Here is a 20,393-nt window from a genome sequence, read left to right on the forward strand (position 1 = left end):
TCAGCCCACCTCTGCCTCCAAAGACTCAGGTCCTATGTGATGGAGCTCCCCCATGGTCACAGGACACAGCCTCTTCTCACTTTGAGAACGTTGCAATTAGGTCGTCTGGATTTGCTGAGAGGAAGAAAACCGAACGCTTCAATGCCAATGAGCAAGTCTATAATTAATTAGTGAAGTGATCTTTGCTTCTAGTTTCCCCTGTTTTTAGAGCAAGCTGTCTGACTTGGCTGGGGCTCGGGCCAGCATGTGCGTGAGTTTCACAATTCACAGATGTTAGACACTCTCAGTCTCGGGAAAGGAAGAGAATGTCAAGTTTTAAATAGCTTCTCCCTGGCTGGAGCAACAAATCAAACATCTTTACGAACACATTTTGAACCAGAACTCCTTACAGGAAAATGTCAGCTTTCCCAGTGGCTTGTCTCACAACTTTGACATTTTCTGATGTCACTCCTTTGCAGGTGGCTACGGTTACAGCATGAATGGAGATGTGCGCTTGCCATGTCAGTGACACTCGGGCACACCGTTTTGATTTCCCTGTTGGACTCTATTCCTATTTAGCTTCTGAATCATATTTCATTCAATCTCTAAATCCACAGGGCCAGGATAGGCTTACAGCCTACATTCAGAAAGGAAACAAATTAATCTTTCACGGCGACTTTGTCTGATAATATATTAATTCTTGAATTATGAACAATATTATTTTATAGCAAACAAAGTAGGTCAAGAGGGATTAAAAGCGGTGAATATGAGACCTAAGAGAGTGAAACAGACCAATAGAGTTTGAAAAACGTTTTGTTATTTTCCAATGAGAGTTAATTTGAAATAATTCTAAGTCAATATCCAAAGGAAAAAAATTAATACAAAAACCTTATAAAATAAAGTATCCATTTCTATTTTACAACCACATTTTAAAATGCTGTTACTTATATCTGTATGGATAAAATAAAGAGTCCAGTCTCTTTTATTTGGGGCAGAAAAAAAAAATTCTAGGGACGTAGGCATGATAACTCTCTCTGTAGTTGAAACGAAGAGTGAGTTCTAGGTTAAATATAATCAAGGAATTTCCCTGTCTTTGCTATTTGAGATTGTGACCACAACAGGCGGTTGGCTGAAAGGGAGACTCAAGGGAGGAGGGGGGTGGGGAGAAGACAGAAAAAAAAAAAGACTCTCCTAAGCTTCTCTGCAAAACACTCTAGCCCCAGTAGCAGAGACAGAAGCTCTCAAATCAAACCAGGATCCAGATACAAGGCGGTGTTACACAGCTGAAGAGAGGCGGACATTTATTAGCTCAATGACACAAGCCTTGGCTCCTGAGATTAACCTCTGATGCCGTTCATGCCAACACCCAATCACGAGCAGGATCAAAAGTTGGGAGATGCCTACAAATTGGCAACAAGTGCGGCCACTCTACGTCAGGGGCTCTCAAACTGTGACAAAGAGGAAGAACAGTTTTAGAGAGGATGACCAGCTGGTAAGAATTGACTGTTTATGATGCTCTAGGGACTTGAAGACTCTCATTGGCTGAAAGGAAGAAATGCCCCGCCTCTTTGTAAATCTGAGCGAAGAGGGGGAAGTGTCTCAACTTCTATGTCTGATGGCATTTGACCCTATTGCTTTCAGCCTCCCTGGCTACATACCTAGATATTCTCAGGTGTATATGTATATTTTATAGAATTGCTCCCCATCTGTTGGTACCAAAGAGAGGTGAAGGAAATGAATTTTGAAACTTCACGGTGTTCCACCCTACAGTACTGCCCCGACCCTTACTTCCAGCGGTGAGTTGAAATATGACGTGACTTCTGTCAAAACTGAACTGGTGTGGAAACTGAACTGGTGTGCATGTGTTTTCCGAGTGTTTCAGTTGGGTACAGAAGAACCACTCCTTGTTTCGTGAGCACAAGGATACTACTTTGTACTTTGTGTGGACTTAAAGTGACAGTCTGTTCGCATCTTTTCTAGAGTTATCTTTTGCTTTATTTCTTGAGTGACAAAGTTTGAAGACATCCATTTAAAAAAAATTGTCACACCCCTGGATTCAATAAGGAGAGAGAGAGAGAGAGAGAGAGAGAGAGAACGAAAGGTGGGTAGAAGATCAGTGAGGAACTGGGAGATGTAGGAGGTTGGAGGACAGGGATGAGTATGATTCTCAGAGTGTTTATCAAAACATTAGGTAAAAATGTTCATGTCATTTTAGTTGTTAAAAATATTAAAATATATTAGTTGGCGTGCTTGGTGTCCACCCACCCCAGGAAAAGAAATTTCATTGGGCAGGGATGTGATTGGGCAAGCTTCAAGTCAAAACAGACACAAGAAATTGTGATTTAAATCTTAAAAAATAGATGGCCATTGTTATATGAAACAGATTGTGGCTTGTCATTTTAGCTCTAAAGAATATTTTCTTTTTGATTTGTTTCAAAACAAACATCATCTTTTTGACAACTATGACTTCTCAAACCTGTGATGAAACTGAATTTTATCTGTGTTTGTGGAAAAATATTTACCTAGCACTGAGAAGGGAGTACCAGTGAGAGTTGACAATAGTATGCCCGTGTCGGGGGAAGAGACTGTTTCAGATTAGAGTTTGCTATTTTTAAACGGGCAAATGAAATCTGAAGAGAGCTTCCCCTGCAAAGCTATGGGAGACATTCACACCACACAAAGCAGTGTGATGCTGTTAATTTAACGGCATGAGATTTGAGGTTGGAATTTGGTACTTTGTACGCCTAATGAGAGAGATCCCGAGTGTTGAAAACGGCGGGGTTAGAAAGGGGTTAAACTGCCGCTCGCCACCTGTGCCTGCTGGAGGCTCACACTAGAATCTGAGTCGGTAGCTCTGGGCAGGGCTCGGTTACCATAGAGCTTTGCCTTGGATTAGGAAAGACATTCTGTTTTCATCGGTGTAATTCGTTCTGGCGTAGGGCTGACTCTTTCTTTTCCTGTGAGGTTTTTGGTGGGAAAACAGAAAAGCAAAGATGAAGGGAATGAGGGGAAAGAGACTACAGATTCAAAGGAGAGGGAGAGGAAGGAGACAGAGGCAGACGCAGAGAGAGACTGGTATTGATTTCCCAGGTTGAAACCGGAAATGGGAATGGTCCTCTGAATCCTCCCTTACCGTCAGTATTAGCAAAACAGTATTAGCAAAAACAAATGGACCCAGATTCTATCTTCTTGGATGACCTAAACATTAAACTTAGCTGGATCTGGGCATAGGAGTGATAAAGCAGTAGACCCAAGATGATTGTGTTATCAAAGACCTTTTTTCCCCGTCTGAAAAACCACCCAGACCAATCACCAACTTTTAGACCCAAGCTTCTAAGAACACAGCCGTGACTCAGCAGAAGTTTTTATCATGTTCTGTCCCGGGCATTTCCTGAGGACTGTGCTGGATTCCCAGCAACTTCGCCAATTTCCTAGTTTGTGGATTAGCTAGCCCCTTCCATCCTACACACCTCTTCCTGTGGGCATTTCCAGTGTAAAGAAATACAAGCAGAGAAATTGCTTTACATGTAGCCCCAGCGACCTATTAGCTCACAGAGAGATGGAACCTCAGGTCTCAGCATACTGAAAAGTGCAAAGCAGTCAAAGTCTTCTTCAATAGCTCTCAGTTGTAGAGTCGCCTTCCCAGCTGGGGAAGCAGGCACAAGAAAATGTGCAGAGCTGTAGCACGGCGGTTCAGTGTGGTCTGGGAAGATTTAGAAAGATGTTTTTGTTTTTTAGGCTAAAACGTCTATTCATTTACAGTGAAATACGTCAAATAATACAGAGAGAAGGAAATATGACCACTGTGCCTCATAAGTTAGGCACATGACCACAAAAGTTCAGGAGGATGTGGGTGTGGTGTGCTCATGCTTGTAATCCCAGCACTCAAGAGGCTGAGGCAGGAGGATGGAAATTCTAGGCTAGCTAGCGATATCCTGTGTGAAAAGAAAAGAAAAAAAGCTATGATGTTTATTATTGACATTCGATGAACTCTACAGTACTTACGTATTTGATAGTCAATGTCTCCTTAACTATTTTAACCTTTTAACATAGGTCAGTTTCCCATTGGCTACTATCATCCCTCCTTAGTGAATTAAGGAGGGAGTAAAATATTTCTGGGGAGAGTGGAATTATGGTAGGGGAAAACATAATAAAAATATATTATATGAAACCTTTTTCAATAAAAAAAAGATAAAAAAATGTATGGATACACAGGAATCCAGTACTGTTCCCCTGGCTGTCCAATGAGTGAATAGCGTGAGTTGATTTTTCTAAGCAGACAACCTTGGTAGTTCTCACTTTACAAAATCTATTTTAAGAAAGACCAAATTTAATCAGTTCATAATCATAGTCATCTACATACTTAAACTTGTCTTTCCCAACCTTGTCTTTGAGGAAGCATAAAGACGCATTTTGCTATTGTTGTTGTGTTAGTAAAGGACGGGATAGATGGATATTTTTAACTTCAAGCTTCTGTCATTCATGAATTCCTTTTTTATATAGAACAGAATGAACAGCATGCTGTTATCGCTAATTGAAGGATACTAGTGCCAGTCCAAAAAGGACAGCTTAAATACAAAGTACTATGATCTATTAGAGATTTCACTGTTTTTTTTTCCTTTCCACTTGATTATATTGACATATAATTGATTTGCTTGTGATTTGAATCAATACTAACTTCCATCTTTGCACAAACTGTTCTGAAAGGCATTCATATCTGCGGAGCTTATTGTATTTGTATTTGTTGACATTGGCAATTGCACAGAACAAGAAAAGAGGGCTAAAAGTCATTAAATCTGTCATTTGATTTCTGACCCACTTAACAAAGATATCAGAGCATGAGTAAATTTTGCAAATCAGCAAATAAATCAGTGGGTTAGTTTCCTAATAAGCAAAGCATATGTACACTAAGTTTATTGGTTGTTTTTAGCCAGGTAAATAGTAGAAAAGAACGTAAAAGTCAATATCTCAGAATCAAAGTCGCTGTGTATTACTTGCGGCATAAATTATGTCCTTTAAGTGATTTTCTTTTTAGCGTTACCATTTAGCTTATTAAGTACACTTTTAATCCGTTCTGTGAGGCATTCAATTCTTTCAGAACACCTTTTAAAAACATAAGCCCGAGGAAAAATAAAAATAAATCAAGATTACATTTTGAAATCATGGGATAAAGTTCAAAAATAAAAAAAGTAAACACAATGTGATACATTTATAAAATATTTTGTGTTCTTTTGCAGTGAACCTCTATTCAAGGACAGTTGGCTCATGAGTGTTTCTCATATGAAGTAGTACTTTATGTGTGTGTGAATTTTGTGTTATTTGTTTAAAGGTCAACTTTATTAACGGTGCTTTCTAAATATATCTGAAGAGGAAGGGTGGTGACAGTCCACTTACAGTGGAAGGCCATTCCTTAGTGGAGTAAAGCTCACATAAAGGCAGAAGCATGGCTAGTGTGGGCGTCTTCACTTGCCCTCTCTCTGCACTGGCATCCTTCTTACTTCGAGACAAGGCACGCTGGCTCCCAAGGATGGCAGTGACATCTCCTCTGCCCTCTACTTTCTTGTTGACATCAGGCAATGGGAAGAGGAGGAAGAGAGTCAGCATGGGTGCCATGACCTCAGAATAGACTTTCTCTGGCTGACTTCTTCTTGGGCATGTAGACCTTGTGAGAAGGGATTCCCCCAGGCTCACATGTTGCAGCAATTGCTCTCTTCTCTCTCTCTCTTTTTTTTTTTTAAAAAAAATATTTACTGTAATAAAGACTTCCAGCTACTGCAAATTCCAGGGGATCACAACAGAGGCATTACTTCTAATTACAGACAGAGTAAAACACAAAACAAATCAAAAAACAAACAAAAAAAAAACAAAGATTAAAAAAATCTTTATGTGTTTTTAGGAGGAATGCCTAAATAAATAATACATACTTAATATAATTTCTAGTGTTGCATAGAGACTAGATGCATCATTTAATGAGGGAATCAGAGTTGAGTTTCTCTAACAATTAGGCTTGTCTAGCTGACAAGAAGGGCAGAACATTGTAGCTGAAGCCAATGTTGTCTAAATTCAGTTCATAAAGGCCTAAGATAGGAACAAGTAGATACATTTCAATTAAAGAAATATTGACTTTTATATATGTGCAGGGTCTAGTATATACATCAGGTGCGGTCATGAAGAACTACTTCAAGTTCTTACCACAATGCAATTATAATGGTCTTTATTGCTTCGGAGATTCTAGCCCTGAATGTTCTAGGGATGGGGAAATTTGTCAGCAGAGTGTGAATACTGTGTGCCAAAGATCTGGACTACAGTACCACCTCCAAAATCATCTCCTGATGGTCTTGAAATCTTTAAATTGTCAAAATTAGGGCTCCTGGGAGTTAAGATGGAGACCTTCAAGGTCTTAACATTATCGCGTCTCTGAATTTTTTGCACTTTAGAATTAAGTAATATGGACCCTAGACAGACTGAGTTGCTGGTACACATCAAAATACTAGCAAAAGGAAGATGAAAATTTGAAGCTCTTGTTCGAATTCCAAACTCTGGTTCAACATCATACGTACTAATGACAAGAACATTTTATTAGATTCACATATAAAATCTTAGTTTAAGGATCACTCAGTATATTATCCGATCCATTTGGAAGGTGGAAGATGAGGCGACAGCATGATGCCCCCCAGGGGAAGCTACATCCCAATCTCTAGATGGCTACTAGTTAAAGATCCTAGTTAGCCAACTTTGAAAGAGATTAATGTGGTTTATTTATATATGTACAGTGCTATCACAAGAGTCTTTAATGATAGAAGAGTCAAAAATGATCGAATATGAAAAAGACAGCATAACATAGCTGATTGGAGGCTTTGAAGCGGAAAGAATCATGAGGCAAGATAGATGAGCAGCTTCCAAAGGCTTGGAAAATAAGGAAATGAATTCTTCTCCAGAGGGAAGGAGCCCTGACAACCCCTTGCTTGGTTTCAGCCATTGTGTAAGGCCTCTGACCTGCCAAACTGTAACGTAATAAAGGAGGGTGATTTCCACCACTAAGTAGGTGGTACTTATTACAGCAGAAAGAAAAAATCAATCTGCCGAACACAGGATTTGTATCCCCAAACCATACAGAAACAAACTATGGTCTTGCTTTAGTTTATGGGACTAAAAAATATTCTCTGTATGACAGTGTTTATGGTAGAGTCAGGAAAGGAGACGATGAACGAGATGCACTGGTGTTTTTCAGGCAGAATGACCTGTGTGTCAGCTCCTTAGAATAACACCCCAATCACTTGTGTTTCAGGGTGCTGGAAAGGCTGCCAAGGGGCAGGACTGGAAGCAGCCGTTTGAGAGAGGGAGTAAATTGGAGTAGTGATTTTTGTTAATCGTGTTCGTTAACATGTGTCGGATTGTTTTATGTGAAGCCGAACTCGACTTCTTGACATTATCCCTAAGACTCTGGAGCCCAAGTGTACATGGTTACTTCTGATTCTTCCAAGTACAGAGACAAATGCCCCATCCATACTTGAGGGCTGCGATTGGCAGGTTTGGCTGGAGTCCTGAAATTGTGTAATAAACAGAAATGATCTGATTTGCGGAACCACCAGGTCACACTTGAAGAAGCAGCTCTCTGTGCTCTGAGGCTCCTCACTCATCTGAGATTTGAGATAGAGAAATGGAGCATAAATAAAGGGAATGCCAGATCAACATTTTTATCAAGTACTTCCAATGCCTCCCTTGTTTGGACACCACGACCTAAGAACAAGAAACTTAGACCCAGTTCCCGGAAAAGAAGCCAAAATAAATGTCCCTCAGGATGTGTCTTCCTAGAGAAAGACTTCATGGTGTCACTTACTTAAAAGGCAAATGGACTGTAAGATTAACGTGACAATTTCTATGTGTGTTTCAGGCCAAGAAAGCTAGGTTTCTGATGAGCTGTTTTGAAGCTCAAATGTGTCTTTGACAGGGTTCCCAGCTCCTTTAAAGGGCTCCCAAGGACTAGTCCTCCAGCAACAAGTGATGGATGGATAAAGCGCTGTAATTATGATCAAAGGCCACCAACCCCTGCCTGTGTAATTACGCATTTCCCGGCTTCTGAAAGTCACTTTGTTCCACAGAATAGAAGATGAGAAACGGACACGAGTGATGTGTGCTTATTGGTTAGTCAAGGTTTTGGGAAATGGCACTTATTAAATTTTCTTTGCCTTAAAGCCATAAGAATTGGGAGAATAATTGAGATGGCGAAAATTAATTATGACTCTATTCTAATGTTTATTGGCATTTTTTACCTTCTCCATTCTCACTTATCTCTCCCCAGATTCTAAATCTGACTCTCTGGAAATGAGATTGAAACCACGCAGGCTGGGAAACAAGAATCTAATGACTCACATTCTCCAGACACTTCCAAAGTTCTATTACGTTTTGTCATTTTTTTGTTTCAAATGAGCAAACTTAATTTTCCCAGTTCAGCAGCAAACTGCCATTCTCAAATTCCATTAGCTTACGTTGTCTCTCATAATTGAAGGCAAAATTAGTGGCATAGAAATAATAAGGCAGAGGAAGTCTTTTGAGCCTCGAAACACAAAATGGAAAGAGGTGTGAGATTTTATCAGTTACATCCTTACCTAGAGTTTTTTAACGTAAGTTTTTTGTTAGATGTTTGATAGCATCAGCTAAACAATTAATAGACACTACAAACGTATCATGGAATAACAGTGGGATAGAGACATTAGCATCCAGCTTGTTGATTGCTTTTATTTTGACTACCAATCAGTACCTGGAGCTTCATCAGTGTGGTCACAGCCAAGTTTTGGATTGTGTTTTAGTTGTTGTTATTGTTTGGTTTTGGGTTTTGTTTGTTTTTTGGTTTAGGGTAGTTTTTGTTTGTTTGTTTGTCTTTTGGTTATTTGAGACAGGGTTTCTCTGTGTAACAACTCTGGCTGTCCTGGAATCCACTTTGCAGACCAAGCTAGCCTGGAGCTCACAGATATCTACCTACCTCTGCCTCTCAAGTACTTCTTAAAATAACACATGTAATATCTTATATTTTAAAATAATTGGAAAATTGGCTTCTCTTTCTTCCCTTCTTATCCAAGTTCACAGATGCGTCTATTTTCATGGCTAAGTTTTAATAGTGTCGCTTGTTTCTTAAGTACAAGTTAGAGTATAGAAAGAAGTTTTCAGAGAGAGGCCGTGCTTACTTTACTTTTTGTTTTTCTATGACATTGTGCCCATCTCTCAATATGTTTCTCTTTACTACTTGTTTTTCTTTGGACAATGAAGGAAAATGCTCTATTTGATAGGATTTTTTTTTCAAATTAATTTTTTAGTTTTTCAAGACAGGTTTTCTCTGTGTAACAGTCCTACTCTTCCTGGAACTAGCTCTTGTAGACCGGGCTGGCCTTGAACTCACAGAGATCCTCCTGTCTCTGCCTCTTGAGTGCTGGGATTAAAGGCGTGTACCACCACTGCCTGGCTCAAATTTAAATTTGAGCAAGTTTAGCGACACAAGTCTGCTAGTAAAGACAAAGAATTGTCATTCAGCATCTTGACTGCTAGATCTAATTGGATGAATCTTTGAGACTGAGAGTGCTTTTCTCTAGTGTCCTATAGAGGCTGTCGTGTGTTCTGATGTGATTTCTCCAATCCCTAGGCATATGAATAGATGGTGCTGAAATATGCAATGACCCTGAGTCACATAGCCAGTTAAAACTTCCCATGCTTCTCTATCTGTGATGCACTACTGGTCCTACTATGTGAAAGATGAGGTCTCACTTAGGTCTTAGCATATACTCATATACATCTTACCTTCAATTATTCAACAGAGTGGAATAAAACCTTTTCTATTAACTTTTCTCATTGCCCTAGTTTTCCTGTATGTCTTTCACTTAAGATAATGTTTTGTTTTGTTTTAAAGCATGGTGATACAAAAAAATGCTTTAAATAGCTTAAAATGCCAAAATAATTTTTCAATAGATCAAGCTCTACTTTACAAAAGCAAAGTTGCACTCATTTCTTAAATTAAAGAAAGAAATTGTAAGAACATGTCAAAACTGAAAACATAAATGAAACCAAGAAAATTATATCCTCTTCGGATTGTGTAAAGGCTTTGTTTCTAGTATCTGGGTTGTTAACAACATTTCAAAGGAGATTTGTAATAATGCATATTTAAATAGACTGATAAACGTGTGGCTGGGGGAAAAGGGACAATAGTCAAAGGGAAACAAAGACGCCACAAACCTCAATTCCATTACAAAGTACAGAGATAATCAATAATGCTCTACAAGTACTTATTAAGTGCTAGATTCATGAAAAATGGTGCAGACTTTAAGTGTTCTGAATCTCATTATTTATTGATTCGAAGCTTTGTGAGCCCTTCCCAGTTCTTGGGTCACTCTCTGTCTCTAACTTGAGGCTCTGCATCTGGATTCCTCTAATCAATGCAACTTGATGCTTTTTTTGTTAGTGTTTTATAACATTATAACTTGTTTAAATCTTATTGCATATCTAGATTTTACATAACTGTTTAGCCTGCCCAGGGCAGACCAGTTGGATATGTATATAGTCTACTGATCTTTACCACCTTATGTTTTATATGGTCAACAACCCTGCTCATGATTCTCAGTAGGAATGTCTTGTATACATAAACTTAAGACATATACCTTAAAACATAACAACTGTTCTAATTCTTGAGAGGACATGAACGTTTAAAAATGCTTTGCATGGTGTCTGGGATTAAACCCAGGACCTTGTACATGCTAGGTATGCACTCGAGCGCTAAGATATAACCCCAGTCCTAGAGGACACAGATTGTGAGGGATCATTTTCACTATTAATATAACACCACAGAGTCAAAATTGAGGGAAGTTATTTCTGTCTAGAGAATAAAAGTGTTCTTCTGAATAACAGAGACCTCCCACACAGGGCTTCAACTTTGAAAGCCAGGAATTACTCAGCTTGGAAACTTGGGGTTGATTATTCTGGAGCCGCCCCCCTTTAATTGATTTCTAATGCAATAATTTTGTTCCCTGTCAATTCACAGATCCTGTTTGCTAACTTCAGCTTTTGAAATTCGCTGAGTTCTACACACTGTAAACCCTACCAGATTAATTGCCCTTCCCCCTTTTCTTATCAATGCTCTGTTTTCCCCAGAGTAATAATTTAATTGAGCCTAACAATCTGGATGGATTTATTCAAGAAAAACTTTCTGTTTTCTGGAACCACAGGGATCATTGGTTTACAGAAGCTCAAGACAAAATGAGAACCTTTAGCAAGGACTGTTCTATCATGGGGTCTCTTTCCCTTTTCTCTGGGACTTCTTCCAACTCATTGAAAAGTACATTTTTTTTTTTTTGATGACCTTCCTGCGATATTTTTGCACAGGCCTGCTGCTTCTTCAGCTTCAAGATATCTCATTCCTATTCCATTCCTGTTACCAACGGGTCCCCCTAGAACCAACAAACTGAAAAAAACACTTCCATATTTAAGCAAACAGGCAAGGCTGGGACTCCTCCCAGAGCAATGGATGAGGAGAATCTTGAGGGAAAGTTTGGCAAATTTTCAATCAAGTTAAATGGTAGGGAAAGTGTGCCTCACAGGAAGAGAATACGTCGCCCTGATACTTGAGATCCTTATAGCTTTTGCTGAAGATTAAGATGCAGCTAGGCTGACACGAGCCTTTAGAGGCAAAACTGGATTCCTAACAGTTTCACATACACAGTGGGGTTATTATGAAGGGGAGGTCAGACCCCTGAACCGTGTGGCTTTCGAAGATGAGCCCAGATGAGAAGACCCTTTCACTCATATAGGTCTAGCACCACTTGGTGGAGCTCATATAATTGTCACTGGACTGATTTTCTTAGTAGTTATACCAGCTTATATTCCCACCAGCAGTGTGTAAGGGTTTCCTTCTGGTAGCATCCATGCCAGCATTTGCTGGTTTTTCAGTGATCACTAGTCTAACTGAGGTCACACAAGAATGACAGTTTCCTTTAAATGTGCAGGTCGTTCATGGACAGTGAAGATGAACATTTTATCATGGAGTTCTTGGCCACTTGTGCTTCATCTTTCATGATGTGTCTGTTTCATCTGTGTACTTATGGATGGGCTGCTTGAGTTCTTGTTGCTTAGTTATTTCAGCCCTTTGTGTGTGCTAGATATTACTCTTCTTCTACATATAGAGAGATGGAAGGTTTTCTCCAGTCTCATAGACTGTTGTCACCTGATTAACAGTTTGCTGTGAAGAACTTCTTAATGTCATGAATCCCCCTAGAGAATTGCTGCCATTATTTCTAAGCAACTAGTGCTCTATTCAGAATGTGCTGTCTTATGCCTATATAATGAAGATTTCTCCTTTTTTTTTCTTATAACAGTTTTTGAGTTTTAGGTTCCATATTGAGGTTTTTGGTCCATTTGGAGTGGAGTCTCATACAGGGTAGAAGATGGGAACCTATTTTTTTTTCTTGTACTCTAGAAATCTACTTTTTACAACACGTTTATTAAAGGGCCTATCTTCTCTCTAGTGTGTATTTTCAGCATCCATGGTAGCTAATATAGATTGTCAACTTGACAGGATCTAGAGCCACTTAGGAGACAAACTTCTGGGAATGTCTATGAGGGATTTTTCAGAGGGTTCAATGAGGTGGGAAGACCCATCCTAAGAGTAGGTGACACAATTCCATGGGCTGGGTTCCCGGATGGGATAAAAAGGAGATAGTTGAAAACCGGAATTCCTCTCTCCCTTTCTCTATCTTCTCTTGACTTGGACACAATGTACTGAGCTACCATGCTTCCCTCACACCCTGAACTGTACCTTCATACTGTGAGTCCAAATAGTCTTTTCTTTGTTTAATTTGCTGTGGTTGGATATTTTTTCACAGCTAGTGAAAAAGTTATAGTGTTTTTGTCAAAAGTACAGCAACTGCAGTTCTGTGAATGGTTACCTGAATTCTTTGTTCCATCCCATTGATTTGGTGTCTTGATTTGTGCCATTTTGTGCTGTTTTATTTATATGGCTTGATAGTAAAATATGTAATCAGGTAAGGTTCTGCCTCAAGCATTCTTTTTGCTCAGTTTTGTTTTGGGTGTCTGTGGCCTTCTAAGCTTCTACATGAATTTTAAGGTTGTTTTTTCTCAATTTGGGTATTTTATGGGGAAACAGATATTTTATGGGGAAAGCATTTTATCTACAGATTATAGATTTTTCAATGCAGCTATTTATAAAATGTTAATTATTTCAATCAATGAACTTGAGAAGCCCTCTGTCTTTTATAGTTTTGTTCAATATCTTCAGTGTTTTAAAGTTTTCTTTAGTATTTTTTCTGAAGTTATGGAAATTTTATTTAAATTTATTTAATATTCTGACCACAATTTCCCCTCCCCTCCTCCCAGTCCGTCCACTCTACTCCCCTTGTCCCCTCCTTCTCCATTTCTATTTAGAAAAGGCAGGCCTCTCATGGATATCAACAAAACATGATACATCAAGTTGCAGTAAGACTGAGGACCTCCCCTTGTATTAAGGCTTGGTGAGGTGACCCAGTATGAGGAGTAGGATCCCAAAAAGAAGAAAAAGAGTCAGCGACTCTCTGTTCCCACTGCTGTGAGTCCCACAAGAAAACCAAGCTACTCAACTATCCCATATTATGCAGAGGACCTAGGTCAGGCTCTCTTGTTGTTGATTCAGTCTCAGTGATCCGCTATGAGACCAGGTTAGTTGATTCTGTGTTGTTTTTTTCTTGTGATATTCTTGGCCCCTCTGGTTCCTACAATCTTTTCTCCCTCTATTCAGCAGGATTCCCCAAGCTCAGCTTAATATCTGGCTGAGGGTTTCTATCTCTATTTCCGTTAGTTCCTGGATAAAGCCTTTCTGATGACAATTGGGCTAGGCACTAATCTATTAGTATAGCAGAATATTATTATGCACTATTACATAGACATTTTTTCCCCTCCAGATGTATTTGGTTCTATTCTAGGTCTCTGGGTCATCCAGCCTGTAGGTCCTAGTGCCCCAGGCAGTTTCAGGGGTGGGCTTACTCCCATGACATGGGTCTTGGGTTAGACCAGTCATTATTGACCACTCAATCTCTAAGCCACACTTACCCCAGAACATCCCATTGGCAGGTTGAAGGTTGTATTTCTGGGTTACTGTCCCAATAGTGGAAGTCTTGCCTGGTCACAGAAAGTGGCCAGTTCAGGCTATATATCCACTATTGCTAGGAGTCTTCACTGAGGTAATCCTTGTAGATTCCTGGGACATCCATTGTAGCAGGTTTCTACCTGACCCTGAAATGCGCCCCCTTCCTGTCATCTCTTTTAGTACTCCACCCCCCCCCCCCAACCTGATTGTGTTCTCATTCTTCCCATTCTTCCCACTCTTAGTCCACTCACAAAACTGGATGGAACTTGAAAAAAAAATCCTTCTGAGTGAGGTAACCCAGACCCAGACAAACAAACATAAGTCCTCACTCATAAGTGGGCATTAGCTGTAAAATAAAGGACAACCTTGCTATAGTCCCCAGACCCAGGGAGACTAGGTAGCAAAGGGCTTCAAGGGGAGACACTTGAATCTCTCTGGGAAGGGGAAATAAAGTTTTCATTGTAGAGTTCTTTAATTTTCTTGGTTATGTTCTCCCAAAGACAGTTTTCTTTGGGTAAGAAATTAGGAATGGGATTGCGATTCTGATTTCTTTCTCCACCAAGTTGTTATTGACGCAAAGACTTTCATATGCTTTTAGTATCATGCCACTTTGCTGAAAGTGTTTACCAGATGTACAAGTTTTCTAGTTTTGGTGAGAACCTCTGAGGTAGAGAATTGCATCAGTCTCAAATTTGGATTCTCTGGCTCCTTTCTTTCCCTTTTATTTCCCTCTCAGGAATCCTGCTTTGGCCAAGACACCAAGCACTATTCTGGTAAAGAGAACAGGGATGCTGACTTATTCTAGGTTTCAGTGGAAATCTTCTGAGCTTTCCTTCAATTGTTATCATTTTGGTTAGAGCTGTGTTGTATGAAGTCTTTGGGTTAAGACACATTGTCCCTATGGCTGCTTTCTTGGTGCTCTTTCTGCGAAGGTATATTGATTTTGTCATAACATTCTCCACACCTGTTAAGGTGTTATATGATTGCTGTCTTTTAGTCAACTTACATGAAAGATTACATTTATAGATTTGCAAAAGTTTAATTTTTCATTGTGTGAATCGTCTTTTGGATGTGTTCTTGAGCTCAGTTCAAATCTATTTTATTAAGAATTTTTTATTTATATTCATACAAGAAATTGACCTATAATTTTCATCTTTGTGTGGCTTTATCTGCTTTTAGCACCAAGTCTTCATAAAAGAGTTCTTTCAGTGACATTCCGTTGTCTTTATTTTATGGAATAATTTGAGAAGAATTTCTTTGCATGTTAGGGAGCATTCTGTAGTAACGCATCTGGGCCAGGGCATTTTTAGTTGGCAGATTATTTTTATCACTACTTCAATCGTGTTCCTTGTTTTAGATCTGTTTAAGTTGTTTATCTCATGTTGCTTTAATTTTGATACGCGTTTAAAAATGCAACAATTTCTTTCAGGCTTTTCCAGGTGAGTGGAATCAAAGATTTTAGGGTATGCCCTAACAATTTTCTAAAGTCCACTGATATGTTTTATAATGTTTCCCCTTCTATTACTAATTTGGTTGAGAAGTCTCTTCCTCTAAGTTTGGATAAGCGTTTGCCAGTCTTATTAAAAACAAAACAAAACCAAACACAGTTCTTTGTTTTTTTTTTCCTTAAGCTTTGTGGATTTGTTTGTTTTGGGTATTTGTTTTTTGTTTCTATTTCATTAATGTTGCATTGGTTTTAATTATTTGTTTCTGTCTACTGACTTGGGATTTGGTTTGTTCTTATTTGTCCAAGACCCTAGGGTACATAGTTATTATTTAAGGTTGCTCAGATTTTTTTTAATAAAAGCACTTATGTCTATAAGCACCTTTCTCAGATCTATTTTTATTGTATTTTATATATTGCTTTTTTATTTTTTCTTTACATTCTAGGGATCTGTTCTCATTGACTTCTTGAATTCTTTGACCTTTGCATCATCTTGTAGTGTGTTATTTCATTGCTATGACTTCCTGTATATTCTGTAATTCCTCCTCCTTTGATTTATAGTTTTATTCCACTGTGGTCAGGTAGAACACAGAAAATTATTTCAGTTTTCCTGCATTTAAGATTTATTTTGTGCATGGTTATATGATTTATTTTACAAAAAGTTCTATGACTTGTGGAGAAAAATGTGTTGTGATGAACTGTCATCTGCTAGGTCTATTTAATCTATGATATAATTTAACTCAATATGTCCCTATTTTTCTTCTGTGTTTTTAACTTAGTTTAATCTGTCATTATTGTCAGTGGTGGCAGTGGTTAAGAAGGCCTGTCAATTACTAAAAATCAGGCATTGTGGTCAGCAATATTGTTATGGCAGATTAATCCATGTCTTTATATAGAGTGGTGCTTATTTTAGGAAGCTGGTACACCCACGTTCAGTGTTTATATGTTTAGAATTGTAATATATCTTCTTGATGTATTGATCACTAAATTTTCATCTCCACTAACGTTGGCATGAAGTGAAGTTTCCCAGATGCTAGAAGGCATCTGTTTTGTTTCCTGGATCCATGCCCTTGGAGTACTTTTTGTATCCTTTCATTCTAAGCTTGCATCTGTCTTTGATGGTGTAATGCGTTTCTTAGAGACAGCGCATGGCTGTACTCTGTGCTTTAATCTGAACTGCTCATCTGTGTCTGTTGATTGCTATGTGGAGATCATTAATATTTAGGATTATTGCGGTAAATGCATATTTATTTCTATTATTTTCCTGATTGTATAGTGTTTGGTATTTTCTTATTCCTTCTTTGCGAACTTTCTAACATTGTCTTCTTCTTTCCGTGGTCTCCTTGGTGTACTGATCTCAGACTGAAGGACTCTTTCTCTGGGGCTTATGTCTAGAGCTGTCATAGTAATATCAAAAGTTTCTTTAACTGATTTTTAGCATGGAAATGTTTACTTCTCCTTTCATTATGAAAGACAGATTTTCTGTATTTAGTCATGTGGGTTGGTAGTTACTAACTTTCAGAATATGAAATATAACATTCCAAGGCTTGATGGGTTTATTTTTATTTTATTTTTATTTTTTTAAGGCATGTATGAATCTGACCCAATGCTCTATAGCAGACTATATTGCCATGAGGCCGGCTTCGATCTGCTCTTCCTCCTTTACGACCACCAAGACCAGCGTCAGTATCCGATGGGAAGCTTGATGGGCTTTAAAGTTTCTGTTGGACCTTCGAATTTTTATGTGACTTGATGTTTTTCTTTCATGGTACTCAATATGCTTCCTTTCTTCTGTATATTTTGTGTTTTTAATTGTATTATGATATGAGGAAAATGTTTTCTGGTCTTATCTGTTTCATATGCAAAATGCCTCCTTTATTTAGATGGGCACCTTTCTGGTCTTTGGAGAATTTCTGCACTTAGCTTAAAATGCTCCTTTTTCTATTTCCATTGGTCACAGGTTTTGCCTTTTCATAGCATAGTATAGATCATATATGTTCTCTTCTTGCTTACGTATTAACTTTGCATTGTATAACTGCCACGACTCATCTACCTTGCCTGTCTTGTCCTCTCTTTGATCTAGTCTGTGTGGGTGGCTTCCCAGGAGCCCATTGTTTGACTCATTAAACTTTCAACTTTTTAATTTGTCTTTTTTTTAGTCATTGTTTCTTTCTCATTATTGAATTCTACTTTAAAATCCTGAATTTACATCATGTTTAAAGCTGTCTTTCTTTCGGCAGAGCTGCTGCACTTCCTGCCTCTATTTCCCCCCTATTCATTGTTCCATTCTCTACTTTTGCTGTATAGATCCAAGACAATTCATTAGGTTTACTCTGACTTTCCTTTCCATTCATACAAACATTAACTTTAATTACAGTTCACACAATGTATTGTTATTCCTTTATTACCTAAAATAATGGCACTTAAAGGGTGATTCTTAAAAATTATTACTATATTTTCATAGTGACTTTACCCTTTGATAGCAATTGGTTTGTCGATACTGTTCTAGGGGAGTAATGGAGACCAAACTTGGTGGATTTAACTATGAGATAAATGCCCAGTCAAGGAGAAACAATCCCCATCTCAGTCCTATTAGAGCCTTGCCCATTTTAAGCAGTGTAAAATCTTCCACCGAAATAAGTATGATGAAGCCAGGTGATGGTGGTGCATGCCTTTGAGCCCAGCACTCTGGAGGCAGAGGCAGGTGGATTTCTATGAGTTCGAGGCCATCCTGGTTTACAAAGTGAGTTCCAGGACAGTCAGGACTACATGGAGAAAAAACCAAAGAGAGAGAGAGAGAGAGAGAGAGAGAGAGAGAGAATGATTTAAAAACTCAACCAATGATCATGTTCATGTACAAATAAAGATTCACACGTCTTAAAGTAAAAACATAAGAAGCATGAAAAGCAAGGCAACATGATTCTTTCAAAAACCTGCAGTAATGGATTTCAAAAGGAATAAGATGATACAGTCACTTGACAACACTAAAATGTCGGTCAAGAAAATTCAAACAAATAGTTAAATATTATTCATTTCTAACCTGTGTCTGTCCCAGTCTTGTGGTACCTTTCTGGCTGGGTTTTAGCAAAGCATCCTGCCATACTTGCTGTGTGTTTCCCATGATTGAGGTTTACAGAGGGTCTGGGACAATAACCGCTACCTGTGCACTCTGCAGGGACACTTTAAAAATTGCCTGGCCATGATGCTTTTGCAGTCCTGAGCGTCTTTTCTGGCATTCCTCCTCTCTTCTTCTGTTGTTCCCCCACAATGCACAACCTTTCTCTTTCCTCTGTTTCTTTGTCTTTCTTCTTCTTTTTTTTTCTTTGCCTTGATAATGTCTATTTCCAGGAGTGAATCAGTGACTTTCTGAGGTTCTTTGCAGTGACTCGGTCATCCCACAAGGGGAAGCTCCTCCGATTCTGGTCATTTTTATAGCACAGACTCTGGACTTTTCATGTTCTGCCTTGTATTGGGTCTCACTTCACTTTGCTCTTGAAAGGAGAGCCCTTGCGGCTGTCACCCAACTTTTTTGATGGTGTTGATTAATTTCCCTTGCTGTTGCAGGCCATCTTCTGTAATCTCCATGACTTTGGTTTTTAACAAACACTACATGTCACTGGCAAGCAGCTCAACTTGAGAAGCATTGCTCTAACATCCCAGACATGAGTGCTGTCCCGGAGAGCAGTAGCAGAATGTGCTACTGGGACTGTGCTGGGAATTAAGCCTTCCAGTACATCTGAATGAAAACTCCTGACATTGGGGCTTGTGCCCTGATTTTAAACACACTCATCAAGATATTCTGGTGCATACTGAAGTTTGGGAAGCTTCTATGCACTGGTCCAGACTAGGGATAATCTTACTTAGTTTGGCATTCCCTGTATGCAAAAGTAGACATTTGATAAACACATAGGAATGGGATGAATAAATGAATGGATGACTAAATAAAGCATTTGCTCCTCATTCCAAATATTATGTCTGTTTATTATTCTAATAACAACTTAAATTTTTCTTTTATGTCTTCAGATATATGACATGGGTGATTGTATACATGTAGATGGCAAGTCAATTATTTTTAACATATACTTTGCACATTGAGTCTTACATACATTTAGTAGGTAATCAACACCTGTTGAATTAGAATGACTTTTTATTTTTCTTCTGCTATTCCCTCAAACACATTCACCCTTTCTTCTCATGACATGTTGGTTCACAACGAGTTAAAATAGCAAATGTTAAAATCAGAAAAATGGGGCCCTGAAAGATTGGGATATGTTTGTTCATAACAACAAAAGTGCATCTTTTAACATGGAAGTGGGAAAGGTGGATGAATTTTATTTATTGGTTTATTTCTTTCTTGAGATTGGAGAAGGTTGATGACTAATCTTGACATTTATTTATTTATTTATTTATTGTGTTGGTTGCCTATCAAATCAGTAACTGAAATGCACTATAAATGTTGGAAACTGGGGGCAACTTAAGCTTGAAATGGGCTTCCCCTGTCACAAGGGAGTGCCGTGGTTGCCATTGGCCAAATGACGCCTTTCAGTTTCAACCAATAATAACCTTGAAATGAAGTTGCCAGGATTGAGAATAATGTGGTGTTTGGCAACACCATCTCATAGGATCCCTTTGTTGAATATAGACAGCCTGTAAACAACTGCCTTTGTCTAGCACTTTCTCGCCTTTAAGAACTCAAATAGCTCTGACAAATAGATTCCAATTTCTCTGCCAGCCTGCAGGTGGGTAGATTCTCAGACACAATGGGAATGACTGTCACCCAGACACTAACACCAATGCTATAGACCTTTAGTTTAAGCTCTTAGGCTGACAATGCCCATTCTGTCATCCTGG

The 20,393-nt window shown here is 38.7% G+C and overlaps 1 protein-coding gene across 5 annotated transcripts in view; it reads left to right on the forward strand.

Moving 5' to 3' along the window:
• Positions 1–1,395: 1,395 nt before the first annotated feature.
• Tp63 (tumor protein p63) overlaps positions 1,396–20,393 on the forward strand; it is a 204,304-nt gene continuing 185,306 nt past the window's right edge. For 4 of the 5 annotated variants that reach the window (XM_041677997.1, XM_041677998.1, XM_041678000.1 and 1 more), the window contains exon 1: positions 1,714–1,775. In XM_041677997.1, coding sequence (XP_041533931.1) covers positions 1,714–1,775 — 62 coding nt within the window. Of the gene's footprint in view, positions 1,472–1,713; positions 1,776–20,393 lie in introns of those variants that run through there. The other variant, XM_041677999.1, reaches the window with a different exon arrangement.

The sequence above is a fragment of the Microtus oregoni genome, unplaced genomic scaffold (genome assembly GCF_018167655.1).
Source record: "Microtus oregoni isolate MIOR12 unplaced genomic scaffold, Mior012 000029F_ref0000214, whole genome shotgun sequence".
Classification (NCBI taxonomy): domain Eukaryota; kingdom Metazoa; phylum Chordata; class Mammalia; order Rodentia; family Cricetidae; genus Microtus; species Microtus oregoni.